General features: G+C 40.7%; 1 protein-coding gene across 1 annotated transcript in view; it reads left to right on the plus strand.

The window, feature by feature from the left end:
• Positions 1-622: 622 nt before the first annotated feature.
• CHRNA7 (cholinergic receptor nicotinic alpha 7 subunit) overlaps positions 623-17,705 on the plus strand; it is a 116,689-nt gene continuing 99,606 nt past the window's right edge. Inside the window, exon 1 of the mRNA XM_047739243.1 lies at positions 623-890. Within this exon, the coding sequence (XP_047595199.1) occupies positions 882-890 (9 nt within the window). The 5' untranslated portion in view covers positions 623-881. The remainder of the gene's footprint in view (positions 891-17,705) is intronic.

Below are 17,705 nucleotides of genomic sequence, written 5' to 3' on the forward strand. Positions count from 1 at the left end.
TCTCCCAAGGACCCCGTGTAGCTTCTGTCTGAGCGCAGGAGGGAGCGGAGTAGGGACCAAGGACAGAAGGAGAGACAGCGCTGACCCTGGATAGCCCCCGGCTTGGCTGGAGGCGTGATGCGGCGGCGACAGAGGCTGGGCGGGGTGCCCACACTGTAACCAGCGCCGGGACGCACTTCCCACTTGCACCCGCGGGCTGCAGTTCCCCGGGCAGCCACCGAGCCTCCCAGGCCCCCGCGGACTGGCTGGGGTGGGGGCGGGGGCGGGGCTCATCACGTGGAGAAGCGCGCGGAGGCGGGCGGGGCGGGGGCGCGCGCTCGGCTCTTTGAAGGCGCGCGAGCCGAGCCGGGAGAGGTGGCTCCGCGGCCGCAGGCGCAGGCCCGGGCGGACCAGCGAGACGCGGGGCGCGCCGGCCCGTGGCAGCTCCGAGTCGCAACATGCGCGGGTCGGTCTGGCTGGCGCTGGCCGCGTCGCTCTTGCACGGTAAAGCCGCCAGGTCTCCCAGCCCTCTACTCCTCCTCCGCGGGATCCCGGGCGCATTCCGGCGGCTCCGAGCGCCCCGCGCCGGGGCCAGGTTTGGGGTCTCGCGCGAGAAGGGACGGTGGGTGGCGCTACGGGGGGTGCCCGGGAAGGGCGAGCCCGGTTCGTCTGGGCTGCTTGCTTTAGGCGGCCGGGGTCACAGGCAGGGGGCGTGGGGCGCACCCCCGCTGGCCTTCCCTGAACAGCGCGCCGGGCTCTCCTTTCCTTAAGTGTCCCTGCAAGGCGAGTTCCAGAGGAAGCTCTACAAGGAGCTGGTCAAGAACTACAACCCCTTGGAGAGGCCCGTGGCCAACGACTCGCAGCCACTCACCGTCTACTTCTCCCTGAGTCTCCTGCAGATCATGGACGTGGTGAGTCTGGCCCGGCCGCAAGGCTGTCCTCTTCCCGCCGTGGGTTCTGAGGGGTCGCGGAAGCATCAGGCGGCCAGGAGGTGTAGTTTGTTTGGGACACGCCAGCTGGCTCAAGGCCAGGAGGGCCAGAACTCTGCCCCTGACCTGAGCCTGCCCGCTGCTGCGTGCCTCAGTTTCCCCTCCCACCTAAGGAACCCGGTATAGCATGTTCCACTGCTCCAGCCACCTGTGCGTGGGTACTCCAGCCCCACCCTTCCCTCAGCCTGAAACTCAGGATGAACGTATCCCCATCCTGAGCCAGAATCAGCAAGAATAGGGTCCAAATGGTCACATTGCCGTATCCGTTATGGTATAAGTGTTAGCATGCTGTCCGTGTCAATTTGGCAATCTCTAGACTTTACTGCTGCCTGTAGTATGTAGCCTCTTTGGGTAGGGGCTTGGCCTTGGGCTTTGCAGCTGGTTAATCTGTCCAGCCAGATGGCCAGCTGTGAGCATTTACACGCCCCCTTTGCCCCAATTCCAATAATGGGCTTTTTTTTTTTTTTTTCCCCTTCCTGGTGATAGTAGTGCTGGCAGTCCCGCTCTGATGGTGAGCAAGGCTCCGCACTCGAGATACAGTTGTTGGTCCGGCAGCTGCTCCCAGCCCCATGGGGTTCTTTCTTTGTGGACTTATTAGTGCTCACTTTAGTTGACAAATCTAAATAATGTGTGTAAGTTTTTTTTTTCCTTTTCTTTTGCTCAAAGACAGTTTTGAATGTTCAGAGTTCATAACATATCCTTCACACAATACAAATATTTTACAAAAGTGTTTGATTCATTATAAATGGGTTTCTGTGTCTAATTTGTACAAAGTATTAGACTGTTCTGGGGTACAGGGACGATGGTGTTCAGGGGCAGAGAAGACTGTGGTGGGAAAGAGGTGTTCAGATAGCCTCAGTTACACGTAGAAAGTGCTACGATCCACCAGAGGGGTGCAGATAAGTGGTGTAAGAAGACAGGTGATATTTCATAATCATACAAATAAAGAGGACCCACATTACCACACTGATGCACGTTACATCACTTAACGTAGCTAGAATTGCCGTGATGAACGGCTTCCTCTTCCATAATATACCTGTGTTAAATGTGCACTTCCTCCAACAGACAGAACTATCCTTAAAATATTCAGTGATTATGTGACGACATAGACGACTTATCAGGAGGGATGTAGACAAGTGCCGTCTAGAGGTTACCAAAGAACAAAAATCACTGTTTACGGAGCTTGGATTTCAGGAGACGGGAAAGGATGTAGATTTGGAGTTAGGGGAAGAGAGGCTGAAAAAGAAGCTCTAGGACTGAATGAAGCCAGGTCAGAGAATGCCAGTGTGGAGGCTTTGGGAGCTCCACAAGGCTCTGTCTGTTTGAGGCGAGGGAGTAGTTTATTTAAGAGCAGCTTCTCTGTTACTTCAAGAGGTACTTGGGGGCCTCTGTGGGTTCTGGCTCTCACAGTTTCTGAATGGTTGCTCTTTGGTAAGTTTTGTAAGTGTCCTGAATCTGTATTTTCCTGTTAGTGAAAGAGGATAACATTTCATTGGTCACTGTGATGAGCTAAAGATGTGAAGGCAACTTTGAGAGATCGCAAAGCCAACACACGACTATGGTCTTTTTCATCAAAACACACCAAACCAAACAACACTCTCCACCCCACCCCCTGCACAGGCAGAGGACCTGTCAGCTAAGCTAACACACTTCACAAGTGGTGCATGGTAGGCTGAGAAGGTGAAAGCTGCCCTCCCCCACCCCACTTGCTCAGGATTGGCTCCAGCTAGCCAGATGGCCTCACCATGGCTATGTGCCACAGCTGCTTCTCTGGAGTGGTCCTCGTGCTGGCTGGATGGCATGTGAGGGTACAAGGCTTGCTTAGCCAAGGAGCAGGAACAGTGAGCATGCAGAGCAGTCCTCCTAAGGCTGTGGCAGTCTCTTTGGGAGAGAAAATCACTCCCTGTGCAGCTGCAAGCTTCTTTCTGGGTGCTTTTATCTCTTTAGGAGATCCTTAAGGAATCGACTTAAATGAAGGATTCGAAGGTCTTATGAGAAATTTAAGTGTCAGCTAGGGTTACATGATGTGACAAAGAAATAATAAAACACAAGCTTGTGTCAAGTTAGGAAATTTTAAAAACTATCAAAAAACTGAGGACTGGGACGCCTAGGTGGTTCAGTGGGTTAAGCTTCTGCCTTTGGCTCGGGTCATGATCTCAGAGTCCTGGGATCGAGCCCCGCATCAGGCTCTCTGCTCAGCAGGGAGCCTGCTTCCTCCTCTCTCTCTGCCTGCCTCTCTGCCTTCTTGTGATCTCCGCCTATCAAATAAATAAAACAAAAACAAAAAAACCAACCAACCAAACAAAAAGAACTTGAGGACTGAGTATCATCATCATTCCAGTGTTGGAGAAACGTGAAGATAGCCATGAGCAGCCTGAGGTCATGGGATGGTGGGAGGAAAAAAGCCTTGGTCTCTCCCTGGCCATCCAGCCATGAACCCATTGAGTTTCCCAGGCAGGCAGTGCTGCAAGCTCATGGTGTGTCCTTGAACAAATTACTTTACCTCTCTAAGCCCTGTTTCTTCATGTGTAAAATAGGATAGTAATACCCACTTCAAGGGTTTCAAGAGGATTAAGTAAGAAAAAATGGTTGACATTCACTGGTAATTCACTGAAGGTTTGCTTGATCTTAATTACGTAGCTACTCAACTCAGAGGTTGGGAAGTTGATGCCTAGAAAGGTATGGTCACTTGCCCAAAGTTGCTCATTGGTTAGCGGCAGGGTTGCGAGGAAAACCCACATCTGACTTTGAAGTGCTTTGCCCCTTACCTCCTTTGGAGTGGGTAACTTTCTTTTACAGGGGAGTTAGCTTAATTTATTTGCATGGGCTGAACTGAAGCTGATTGAGTGCAACTACTCTGAGATCCTAGGTGGAAAGGAAGTCTCTATATCAGAAATAATGAAATATGCAAACATTTGTAATCCATTCGGACTTGGCTCTGCCTGGTTTTGAAGCAGAGCCAGGGCGCTCCAGCTGGAATCTTAACACCCTGGACAGAGATACAGTGGCTCTCATAAGGGATTCATGTGATAGTCTTCACTGGCGTGAGATTCTCTTTATAAATTTTGTAATAGGGGTCATTTACTTACTCTGACTGGGCTGTTCTAGACACCATTACCCCACCCTCCAAGTGTTCTTATTGTTCCCCTTTTTGCCAGCAGAGAGTTCCTGGCTCGAGTGATAGGGAAATGGTATATGATGTTGCATATTTTATTTTCATGAAAGATCATTTCTATTTCACCAATTTATTCCACACGTATTTACTGAGCTTGTTTTGTGAACTTTGCTAGTTCGGGGGATTCATAAATGAATAAAGAAAGGTTTCTACTTTTAAAACTCCCAGTCAGGCTAAGGAGACTGATCCAAGGACTGATCTAAGGAGACTGTAGATCCAAGATTACCACATGTGTAATTTAACATACATGCCTGTACAAAGTGCTACAAATGCACATAGAAAACATTTATTTCCAGCGAGGGTGGCTGGGAATGGTTTCAAGGCGGAGGTAGTCAGATTTCTAAAATTGAGTAGGAATTTGCCAGTTGGAGAAAGTAGGAATGACTCTCCAGGTGATGAGGGCAGGATGAGAAGAGTTTACTGGAGGACAGGACCACTTCAGCAAGGTAGGTTCTAAGAAAGGCTCTCAGTTATTCTTGGCTACAGGTTTTACTGCAAGACTTCTTAGAATATTGAGTGTTCTTGTGTTTATTGAGAATTTCTAAAAGAGGGGTATAGTATTGACCAAAGTAATTTTTCTTTACAGACTTTTCTGGTAAGAATTAGTTTCTAGAAATGCACTTTACAAAATGCAGGATAGGATTATTTTTGGGGAGGATATATGCATTGAGTTCAGAGACAGGAGGGGAACAGAGCGTGAGGTGTCTTGAGTGTTTCTGCAGAGTTGAGGTTTTGCCCTGGCCTGGGTATCTCTGAGAGCATGAGGAGGCAGTGTGCCAGGGGATTTGTGAGGCTGAAAGATCAGCTTGCCATAGCAAATTTTCCTAGAAATGGAAACAATCCAAACCGTGATACTGGTATTAAATCCAACAAGTATACATTATAGGTTAGAATGAAAAAAAAAGATGCATACATTTTAAGGAGAAAGTATATATTTTCAAAGGGATTGTTTTACCTGCTGTGGTCTGTTCTAGCTATCTAACAGGCCGCTTGGTGAACTGTTAGGTGGAGAGTGGGAAGGTGTGGTGTATTTTTAAGCAGTGGAGGGATGTAACTAGATCTGTGTTTATTTAGATAGAGGATGCTGAGGGCAGTATGTGTGTGGGATAGATTGGAGAGGTGGAGAAGTGTAGACAAGGGATGAAGAGGTCGAAACTTCCCACATGGTGGGAAAGTGAGAAGTGGACAGAATCCAGAGACACTTTGGATATCCAACCTATGATATGTAACTGTTTATATAAACTTCATGTAGCTACATAGATAAATTTGTTATGTAAAAGTGTCTAACTTATTCCTAAATGCATACTCTGACTCATGGCATTTATTAATTTAGTTTGTGGGCTTGTAACTGGGCTGGGAATGAGATGATACACAAGAAATCATTTTGAAGTGATACAAATGCAGGGTTCTAAACTGCCAGCAGTTTCCATAATATTTCTCCTTTATTCCTGCCATGTAGTCATTCACCTGTACGCATACATCTTAAGGCCATTCTAGATGTTGATTTGCATACAATAAATGTGCACAGTTATGAAACCATGTCCAGAAGGCAAGGCATTTAAAATGAATAATGTGAATCAACACATAATTATATGCAATATAAAACACATAATTATGCACACATGATTTTTTGGTATTATATGGATTCTACTTTTAGATTCATCCTTTTAGAAGCTTTAATCACAAGACAATAGAGCTAAGTGGTCCCGCATTTGGGGTTTGCTACAAATGACGGCAGGTATGTTTGTGAAGCCCAGTGTTATAAGGGCTTGTGTGTTATCGGACATCCCCATGGCAATGCTTTGCTTTTGTCAGGCCTATGATTTTGCATCTACTGGCCACTGTTTAAAATGCTACAACTCTCACTTAATAGTATTCAATATTAGCTGTAAAAATTGTTCATGTTGAACACCTTCTGTGCAGAAAGCCCAAGGTACAGGTAAGTATCCTAATGATGTTTTTATACGTGGTGTTTCTTAAAACTATATATGTTTTATATATGTTTTTATATATATATATATATATACATATATATATATATATATTTTTTTTTTTTTTGTGCAAGAAATGAAATTTTTAAAAAATAGGAGAAATCATCACCCAAATCACCATCACTCAAGATATTCTGGTGTATTTCATGCTCTCTTTTCTCTGTGTTTATAGACTATATACAGAAGTATTTAAAAATTAAAATTGTATAACCCCATTACCACACTTTAAACAATATTAGCAGGCATTAATTTTAAAGTGATACAAATATGCCAAGCAGTAAACAAATACAGATTTTAAATTAAAATTCTTTTTCCACTATCATGCATTTCTCACCATCAGTGCATGTTCAGTCTCTGTCCCTCTTTTTATTTTAGAAATCATTTAAAAAGCATGTATTGAAATGATTCACGATGTTACTTTTAAGTTACATGAAATGATTCACGATGTTGTTTCTAAGCCTGGTTGCCTTTTCATTTTGTGCCAGTGCATGTAGAAAATTGCAGAGATAATTTGAAGGTCTTAAGGATACTATCTTCTTCCAATTTTTGTTTGTTTCTGACCAACAACATCCAGGTCATGACATCAGCAAGCACAAATTGCTTCAATCCAGTTAGTCATTGAGAAGATGGGGAGCTGGCCTTCCATTCCTGTAAGGGCTGATCTGCTTTTGATTTTTGATTATACATACTATGATGTAAATATAGAGAATTCACTAGAGTCTTCCCTGAGCTCCTGTTTTTTCCCCCTAGCTCTCACATTCATCACGATCTGCTTAATTTTTTGGCCCCTTAGACATTGTTTTAGGAATCATCAAGGGGTTGTTGAAAAGTGGTCCCCAAACCTGTTATCTTCTCAGGTCTTCCCTCCCCTCCTGGATCTTGGCTCCGCAATTCTTCATTGCCCTGTTAAGTTCTCTGGTGTTTTTATACACATGATTGCTGCATTTTCTATCCTCTTTAATTGTTCTCACTGGAGGGTTTGTGAGAACCACTTAGTTCATCATTGCTGGGAGCAGAACTGAAATTCTAAATTAAAACTTGTTTACAATGCACCTTTGTAATTGATCCAGATTTACTATGCTAGAAATGTTATCCCTCTCAAACCTCTTTATGGCTTTGGGACATAAACAAACATACCAAATGCTTTAGCTTTATAGACTGAGGATTATGGGTGCTTTTACTGAAGGAATCTTTCTTGTAAATGTTGCTTTTCTGGTCTACCACTGAAGGTATTCCCCAAAGGGTTGGTTCAGTTTTCTCAGAGCCCCTGATTCATCCCTGACATGCTGTTAAAGGAAGAGAAATAGTCTTGTTATGGAGGGATGCCAACGAAAATCTCTGTCCTTTTATTGATTTATTAGGATTAGGTAGTGTTTTACTCCTCAGAGGAGAAGAGAGTCATTTAGAACCTTCTAATAGCAGTTCCCATGGTATTTATTTCAGTGACTTACTTATTGACAGTCAACATCAGCTATAAACCATTTTAGCAAAAAACAAAAAATACAACCCCCCAACCAAACTATTGTAAAAGTGTGTCTATGTACATATTTATGTGTCTATAAATACACACACACACACACAAACACACACACACATGTCTTACCTCTCCTTGTTGGATATTTTCTTGTTGAATATTTATTTTGATATCTCAAAATAAGATATCACATAATATGCTTAAGTTTCCATGGAGAAAAGCTGGAAGTTACAGCAAAACCTGAGGAATCACAGCCCTCAGAATGCCAAAATAATTGGCTGAAACTAACAAGATTAAATAAGGAATTGTATAAAATCCTGTACTGTGGGTTAAAAGCCACTGAGGGAGAATGGGTTGTGGGAAGGTCTTCGATGTGGGCCTGACTCCAGTCTCCAACTCAGGTAGTAGATAAAGGAGCTGACCTGTCTGTGACAGGTGGAAGCTGACAGGGAGGGAATTGTAACTGTCATGGTTAACAAATGCCACCTGTGAGATGATTCTCAAAGTGGGGAATTTACTCTTGGATCACTGTCTGTAAAGATTTTTGTCTTGGGCAAAAAGAGGTAGTGTCTATATTGGAGGGAAAAGGCATATTACTAAAGCAAGAAAAATCTGTTTGGGGTGCCTGGGTGTCTCAGTGGGTTGCAGCTTCTGCCTTCAGCTCTGGTCATGATCCTGGGGTCCTGGGATTGAGCCCCGCATCGGGCTCTCTGCTTGGTGGGAGCCTGCCTTCTCCTCTCTCTCTGCCCGCCTCTCTGCCTACTTGTGCTCTCTGTCCAATTAATAAATTAAAAAAATTTTTAAAAATCTGTTTAATTTCCACTGGAAAACCATTAGCATGATGTTAAGCACCAGGGTTTAATTTTGCCCTTCTCTGGGGATGTATACAGGTGGGATAACACAAGCACACAGTTTGTACTCTTTTGGGTCTGGTTACTTTTGCTTACTTTTATTTTTGAGAGTGACATTCAAGTTGTTGCCTATCGTTGTAGTGTATTCATTTTTATTGTTTGAATGTAACATTTATTATTCTATTGATGGGTAATTAGGTGCCAGCTTTTGTCTATTATGAAGACCTCTGTCATAAATATTCTTATTTTACATGTCTTTTGAGGCACGTGTGAATGCATTTCTGTCTGTCACATACGTATATATATATGGGTGTGTGCTCTAAGTCATAAGGTGGCAATACCTTTAAGTTTTCTAAGTGAAGCCAAATGAAATGATTTCAGAATGATTCTAAACCAATTAACATTCTCACCAGGAGTATATGAAAACTCATTATTGTTCTACATACTCACCAACCCTTGGTATTTTCAGTGCTTTTAATTCACCATTCTGGTGGGTAGGGAGTGATACTTCTTTATGATTTCAATTAGCAGATCCACTGATTACCAGAGGAGTCAAGGGCTATTTCATTTCTTAATTTTCAAGTTGATTCTTTTCTTTCTTTCCTTTTTTAAAAAGATTTTATTTATTTATTTGTCAGAGAGAGAGAGAGAGAGAGATGGGGGGGGGGGGAGAGAGAGAGAACAGGCAGGCAGAGGCAGAGAGAGAAGCAGTCTCCCTGCCGAGAAAGGAGCCTGATGTGGGACTCGATCGCAGGACACCGGGATCATGACTTGAGCCAAAAGCAGCTGTTTAACCGACTGAGCCACCCAGGCATCCCTATTTTCTTTTTTTTTTTTTAATTTTGTTTTATTTTTTCAGTTTCTGAGATTCATTGCTTATGCACCACACTCAGTGCTCCATGCAATACTTGCCCTCCTTAATACCCACCACCAGGCTCACCCAACTCCCCATCCCCCTCCCCTCCAAAACCCCTCAGTTTGTTTCTCAGAGTCTACAGTCTCTCATGGCTCGTCTCCCCCTCCGATTTCCCCCAACTCACTTCTCCTCTCCATCTCCCCATGTCCTCTGTGTTATTCCTTATGCTCCACAAGTAAGTGAAATCATATGATAACTGATTCTCTCTGCTTGACTTATTTCACTGAGCATAGTCTCTTCCAGTCCCATCCATGTTGATACAAAAGTTGGGGTATTCATCCTTTCTGATGGAGGCATAATACTCCATTGTATATATGGACCACATCATCTGTATCCATTTGTCTGCTGAAGGGCATCTTGGCTCTTTCCAGTTTGGCGGATTTTTTTTTAAGATTTTATTTATTCATTTGACAGACAGAGATCACAAGTAGGCAGAGAGGCAGGCAGAGAGAGAGGGGGAAGCAGGCTCCCTGCTAAGCAGAGAGCACGATGCAGGACTTGATCCCTGAGACCATGACCCAAGCCAAAGGCAGAGGCTTAACCTACTGAGCCACCCAGGCGCCCCAGGCAATTATTTTCTTTTGAGAAGTGTCTGTTCATGTCTCTTGCCTATTTTTCTTGGCTTGTTTGTTTAGTTTTTCCTTAATTTATATGAATTTTTCTATATCATGGACATGAGCCCTTAGGCACTTAAATGTTTTTGCAAATATTCTCTCAGATTCTTTGGCTTGTCTTTTTGCTTTTTTGAGCTTTGCTTTTTCTGTCTTTTGTAAATCTTTAATTGAAGTATAATATGCTTTCAGAAAGATGGTGTCTTTCGATGCACAGCAATTCTTCATTTAATGTGACCCACCTCATAAAACCTTTTTTCTATGTTTAATGCTTACTGTGTCTTATTTAAAAACTCCTTCCCTTTTTCAACCTCATGAAGATACTTTCCTTTAGAGGTTTTCTGTTGTTGTTTTACCTTTCATATTTTATGTACCATCCACCTCAAGTTGATTTTTAGTTTAGTATAATTTAAAGGTGATCACTTTTAAGTAGCTTTGTGGAAATCTTGACTGATGATTAATGTAAAGGGGTGTTAGTGTAATTGCTATGTGATCGTTGAACTATATCACACTTGGACATTTTATTATCTACTGTGTTGGCCCCCGGATAGATATTTCAGTTATTTAATGTGTGTATACTATGCAGAAAATGTATAGGCTATGACATTTTTTAATACTTAAGAATGTCAGTGTGACACACGACATTTACAGAGCCAACAATAAGGATTTATGAGAAGCCCTAGTCATATCCCATTTTTCACATTGCCATCCATTCCCCTGAGACCTTCAGCAGTTTCTGTTTCTGGCTATGATTCCTGATTCAATACTCATTTATTATTCCTTGATTGATCAGCTTTATCCGTTTGCTATTGACTTCTTGTTATGATGAGATATGAACTTGATTCACTCAGAGCTCTCCCTGTCTGCTCTCATACTACTGTTGTCACTTCCACTGATCACTTTTATACCTCCAAAAAACAGTCTTAAGACTGTGATTTCTGTTAACCATAATTTGGTTTCCTAGTGTGTAAGCACTAGAGTGCTGTCCCTACTTTTTTTTTGTTGTTTTTTTTAAACCACCTCTATCTCCATGTTGGTAGCATTTACATTCTCTTCTGTAGCCACATGTAATTTATCTGTAATTTGATTCTATTGTATCTTGATATTTTTTTTAAAGCTGCCTTCACAATTTTGTGACAATGTAAACTATACTCTCTGCAAAGCCATTTTTTCTGAGCCTATAATTCTTTCTGTTTGAATGTTTCTGTTGTCATCTATCCTGGTGTCAAGTTTAGATGTTCTCCTTTTTTATACTCTTCACAAATCTTATCTTTCTTTTCTTTTTCCAAGTCTTTAGTTATGCTGTTTATTCCCTCTGTTCATGATAGAGTTGACTTCCTTTCTCAGAGGAAATTAGTTGAGGGTTATCATTCATTTCTTTATTTTTTAAATTCATTTGTTTCAAACTGAATAATATTATTTCTCCTAAGATAATTTTTCCTTTTTCTTTGAATTTGCTCATTTATTTGTTTTTCTGTTTATTTTTATGATTTGTTTGGCAAGCTTTCCTAAAATGTCTTCTGATTCTTAGATTTCTCTTCATATTTTAAAATTAAGGGAGAGAAACATTGGTGAAAGTGTTGTATTCGAGGGTAGAATTTAGTGTCAGCTGTGGTTTTAGGGCTTGGGTAAGGACTGTTACCTTTCTTTGAAGACACTAAATGCCAAAGCACTGGATGCTTTGTCTCAGCGTCGTCTCCTGTCACCTTAGCTTCTTCTATATAGAAGCGATCAGTGCTACCCACTACAAATACAATGTCAGCTATAGGTGTAATTTTAGGTTTTCTAGTGGCCATACTTAAAAAATAAAAAGATATAGGTATAATTCATTTTAATAAGATATTTTATTTAACAAAATATACCTAGTTATTAAAATTTCAACACATAGCCAATGTAGAAACATTGTTACTGAGATAGTTTACATTTTGGAGGGAGGGGAGAGCTAAGGCTTTAGAAATCCAGAGTGTGCGTTACACTCATAGCCCGTCTCAGCACTGGTCACATATCAAGGACTCTGTAACCATATTTTACTGGTAGCTACTATATTAGATGACACAGTTCTAATCAATCTTTTTTTTTTTTTTTTTTTTTTTTGCGTTTTGACTCTGTAGAGTAAGGAGAAACCCTGGCTGTGATGGTTATCCTCAGAAGGGAGTTGACACTCTATTCCTACGCTCTCTGTCACTTCACCCGTGTTAGCTCCCCTTCGTCCTCCCTGCGTCCTTCATTTTACTTCTGAACTCAGTGAGGTTTCAGGTTCCTTGGGGCATACCTGCTCCTCTCACCTGGCAGCCCCCTCATCGTATTTAGCACAGGGCTTCCTTCACTCTACATTTGCAGATACTAAGCCTCCCTGTATGTTCTCTCTCTGTATGTAATGTATTGAAATATCTTGCCTTTTTGTGATCCCATTCCCATTCTCTTTGTTTTGAGGCATTTATACGATTTCACTCCTTTATTTTAATTCTAGTGGTCATAGAGGGAAAGGGGAAATAAATAGGTATCTTTAAGTTGACCTCTTCAATTAGAAACATACATGGTGTATGATCATGTCCTTCAGGTGGCCTTTTGTGACCTATTGAATATATGCTTAAAAGGTACTGTCTAAAAAATACAATTAAAAGTTATAATTCCCTGCTCCTTGGCAAGAGCTTTGACTTTAAAAGAATGAGATAATAAGCATTTTCTCACACTTCCTACATATACAATTTATTTAAATGTAAATAAATGTTTTCTTTTAAAATAGTCACTGTAGAAAATGATGCATTTACTCTAAAAACACTACTAACTTATTGAACACTTTTGGACTCCTATTGGGTTTAAAGCACTATTATTTGAAAATTTTCAGCAGGGATATTTTTATTTTCAGGATGAGGTTATTATGGATGACTGGTAATACCTCAAAGTAGGGTCTTGCGATGAAGGTCGGTGCTCTTTTTTTTTTTTTTTAATGGAGTTTTTTTTTTTTTTTAAGATTTTTTATTTATTTATTTGACAGAGAGAGATCACAAGCAGGCAGAGAGGCAGGCAGAGAGAGAGGAGGAAGCAGGCTCCCCGAGAGAGCAGAGAGCCCGATGCGGGGCTCGATCCCAGGACCCTGAGATCATGACCTGAGCCGAAGGCAGCGGCTTAACCCGCTGAGCCACCCAGGCGCCCCAAGGTCAGTGCTCTTAAATGAGATGGGGCTGGATTTTCTGTTTTTATCTTTCTTTTGGATACTTATAATCTGATACTGAAGAAAAATCAAAATAAAGTTCCCCAAAGTGTCCTAAGCAACATAAAACCTTCCTATACTATTTTCAAAGAGAGCCTGTAATGAGGTAATCAACTTTTTAGTATGTAACCTTGAAAAAGCTTTAGTTTATATTCATAGCTTATATTAAATGAAGTGTTTTATGGGTTTTAAAAATTAATTGGCCGAGGCTTCTTTTTTTTTTTTTTTTAAGTTTTTATTTAAACTCCAGTTAGTTAACATACAGTGTAATGTTACTTTCAGAGGTGTACTATATGGTGTATCAACACTTCCATACAACACCCCTTGCTCATCATAAGTGCCCTCTTTAATCCCTACTTCACCCATCCCCCACCCACCTCCCCTCTTGTAACCATCAGTCTGTTCTCTGTAGATAAGAGTCTGTTTCTTAGTTTGCCTCTCCTTTTCCCTTTGCTCATATGTTTTGTTTTTCAAATTCCACGTATGAGTGAAATCATATGGTATATGTCTTTCTCTGACTTATTTTACTTAGCATAATACTCTCTAGCTTCATCCATGTCATTGCAAATGGCAACATTTTATTCTTTTTTATGGCTCAGTATTATTTCATTGTGTGTATATATACACACACATATATAATACAATATGTACATATGAAGTATATATGTGTATATATATATATATGCCACTTTTCTTTATTCATTCATCATTTGATGGATACTGGCTGTTTCCATGATATGGTTATTATAGATAATGCTGCTGTAATCATTGGGATGTATTTATCCCTTTGGATTAGTACGTTTGTATTCCTTAGGTAAAAACCTAGTAGTGCAATTGCTGGATCATAGGGTATTTCTAGTTTTAACTTTTTGTGGAACCTCTCTTTTTTCCAGAGTGGCTGAACCAACTTGCATTCCCACCAACAGTGTAAGAATGTTCCCCTTTCTCCACATCCTCGCCAACTTCTGTTGGTTCTTGTATTTGTGAGTTTAGCCATTCAGACAGGTCTAAGTTTGTATCTCGTTGTAGTCTTTGATTTGCATTTCTCTAATGATGAATGATATTGACGATCTTTTCATGTGTCTGTTAGCCATCTGTATGTCTTCTTTGGCAAAATGTCTGTTCATGTCTTCTGCTTATTTCTTAACTGGATTATTTGTTTATTGGGTGTTGAGTGCAATAAGTACTTTATAGATTTTGGATACTAACTGTTTATCAGATATGTCATTTGCAGATATCTTCTTCCATTCCATAGGTTGCCTTTCAGTTTTGTTGATTGTTTCCTTTGCTATGTAGAGGCTTTTTCTTTTGATGAGGTCCTAATAGCAAAAATAATAATTTTTGCTTTTGTTTCCCTTGTCTCAGGAGACATATCTACCTAAGAAGTTGCTATGCCTAATGTCCAAGAGGTTACTGCCTGTGTTTTCCTCTGGGATTTTGATGGTTTCTTGTCTCACATTAAGGTCTCTCATCCATTTTTAATCCATTTTTGTGTATGGTGTAAGAAAGTGGTCCAGGTTCATTCATTTGCATGTAGCTGTCCAGTTTTCCCAGCACCATTTGTTGAAGAGACTTTTTTCCATTTGCTGTTCTTTCCTGCTTTTTCTTTTTTTTAAAGATTTATTTATTTATTTGAGAGAGAGAGGAAGAGAGAGCTAAAGGGAGGGGAAGAGGGAAAGGAGGTAGAAACTCTAAGCAGACTCTGCACTGAGCATGGAGTATAGCATAGGGCTCGATCTCATGACCATGAGATCACTACCTGAGCCAAAACCATGAGTCAGAGATTTCACTGACCACACCACCTATATGTCCCTATTCTTTCCTGCTTTGTTGAAGATTAATTGACCATGTAATTGTAGGTTCATTTCTGGTTTTCTGTTCTGTTCCATTGATATATGTGTCTATTTTTATGCATTGGCCAAAGCTTCTAAAAATACTTAAAAAAACACACTTAAAAACTTCTTTACAAGGTTTGCTCTTTAAAACCGAAAGTGCTACTTTTAGATTTTTCATTAATATTATAGCTATCCTCAGCAAATTGTTACTGAATCGTTTAGGCCAATATTTTATATTTGCCTAAAATATCTATAGATTGAGGATCAATAAAATTCCAATGGATGAAAACAAAATAATAATAGGAATGTTGATTAAAATTGGGCAGATCACATAAAATCTTGATATTTGCAAACATTCATACATTTGTGGTTAATTTTCTCAGGTACATCCCTAAGACAGCTGGAAGTCAGGAGATGTTATATATATATATATATATATATATATATATATATATCTTTTTTTAAGTTAGGCGAAGAGTAGGCAGTGTAGGTAATTAAAGCAGGAGACGTTCTCTAAATATGACTTTGAGGCTTTCCTGTTCTTTATGTTAGTAGTTGTGTATCTTATTGCTCTGGAGTGAGCAAACTGCATCAGAGGCTTTTTCCCCAAAGTCATTAGGCCAGGGAGTGGTGACTTAGGGTCCCGGGAATGAGAGAGACATTTAATGCAGCTCTCTGTAAGCTGGAGTTGAGCTGGAAGATGGTCCACAGCCACAGGGAATTTCTCCTTAGTTTACTTCCCTCAGCAGGAGTCAGGCCAGTTGGATCCCTCATCTTATTCCTGTGTATGGAGCAATTAAAGGAATGGTCATGGCCCGAACAATCCTTTGTCAGTAACCTTCGGGTGTGTATTAAAACAGCAGTGTACAGATGGCACCTTCATTGTCTTTGACAGGGAAAATTATGGGCAGTGGATTAAATTAAAAGCTGAAAGGGAATATTCATGACAGGAAATTTGTTTCCTTTCCAGTGGTGGTTTGCATCAGCAGGGAGCAGCTGGTCACTGATGTCTCATCACAAACCATCTTTCCACGGGCTTCCTGCATTTTTCCAAATATCACTTTAAAGGCACACCAAATTAGAGAGAAATTCTTACAAAGTGCTTGAGACTTGATCTCAAAGGAAATGAATAGCAAGATGGGATACATGTTGTAGTTTTGGGTAGATTGGAAAGATTGCACTGATTTCAGAAATTGGCTTTTTGAAGGAAAATGAGTCTCCTTCTGATATTATCTCTGTATCTGTCAGGAAATCTGGAAAGGACTGTGGGTATGACCTGAGGTGGGTGGAATTCAGTGCCTGGCTCCCCTACTAATAGGTAGCTTTGATGGTTTGACTCTGGGTGTATATCTCAATGTCTGAATTTGAGAAGAACCTTAAAATGTCATCATCTGTATGTATATAACTTTAAGGTTTTCAAATACTGTCATACACCTTATTTTTGTTTCTTCAGTGGTCACGTGAACAATGTATTCTCTTCTCGTGTAGGCAGAGAAGCTTTGGGACTTGAACCCAGGTTTGTTTGGAGATTTATTTTTTAAATATACAGTATTCAAGATATTTAAATAGGTGACCAATGAGATTTTATTACCATTTTGAATTATTTTGGGGGTATTTGATATGTCCATTTCATTACAGTTATTGTTTCTGTTGCTCAGATTCTCAGGTTGACGCCTTTGTCTTTTTGGTACAGTTTCTGTGACCATGGGTATTTTCTGTTTCTAGCACAAAATAAAATGAAATGTTCTAGACTTATCGTATATCTCCCTCTCCAGACCTGGATCCCCGTTTATCAAGAAACTTGTCAGTGGGGAATTGTGTTTGGAAATCACTGATTGACAGACAGGAGGTAATAGAATGATTTCTGACTGGAGTCTACTACCTATCTCAGAAAGAGATAACCGAACCAATGGGAAGTAAGAATAATAAAAAATGATTTTTTTAAAAAGCTTCTAGAGTTCAAGGAAGACAGGAGAGCCGATGAAAAAGTCACACTGAATACTTCAATTTCAACACACCAAGTATGAGAAAAGAAAATCTTTAATTCATTCAGAATAGATGAAAATAATTTCCCAGAGGATGAGTGCCAAAATGACATCTGTCATCTTACAAGAAAAACCTTGGATTTGAGAAGACAGTGGACTATAGTGTCAAAGCTCAGATGACAAACTGATTATTATCTCCCAAATCTCTACAAAGATAAGTAGAAAAGAAAAGTTTTTAAGTATCAAGGATTCGATGTTTACCACCCACAGACTATCTGAAAGAATTGCTGGGAAGTCATGGAGGACATGAGGAGATGGAGAGGAGAGGGGAGCTGAGGGAAATCGGAAGGGGAGGTGAACCATGAGAGACTATGGACTCTGAAAAACGAGCTGAGAATTTTGAAGGGGTGGGGGGTGGGAGGTTGGGGGCACCAGGTGGTGGGTATTGGAGAGGGCACGGATTGCATGGAGCACTGGGTGTGGTGCAAAAATAATGAATACTGTTATGCTGAAAAAATAAAAAAATTAAAAAAAAAAAAAAAAGAAAGAAAGGATGAATACCCAAGTTTTGTAGCAACATGGATGGGACTGGAAGAGATTATGCTGAGTGAAATAAGTCAAGCAGAGAGAGTCAATTATCATATGGTTTCACTTATTTGTGGAGCATAACAAATAGCATGGAGGA

Source organism: Lutra lutra, chromosome 7, assembly GCF_902655055.1.
Source record: "Lutra lutra chromosome 7, mLutLut1.2, whole genome shotgun sequence".
In the NCBI taxonomy this organism is placed as follows: domain Eukaryota; kingdom Metazoa; phylum Chordata; class Mammalia; order Carnivora; family Mustelidae; genus Lutra; species Lutra lutra.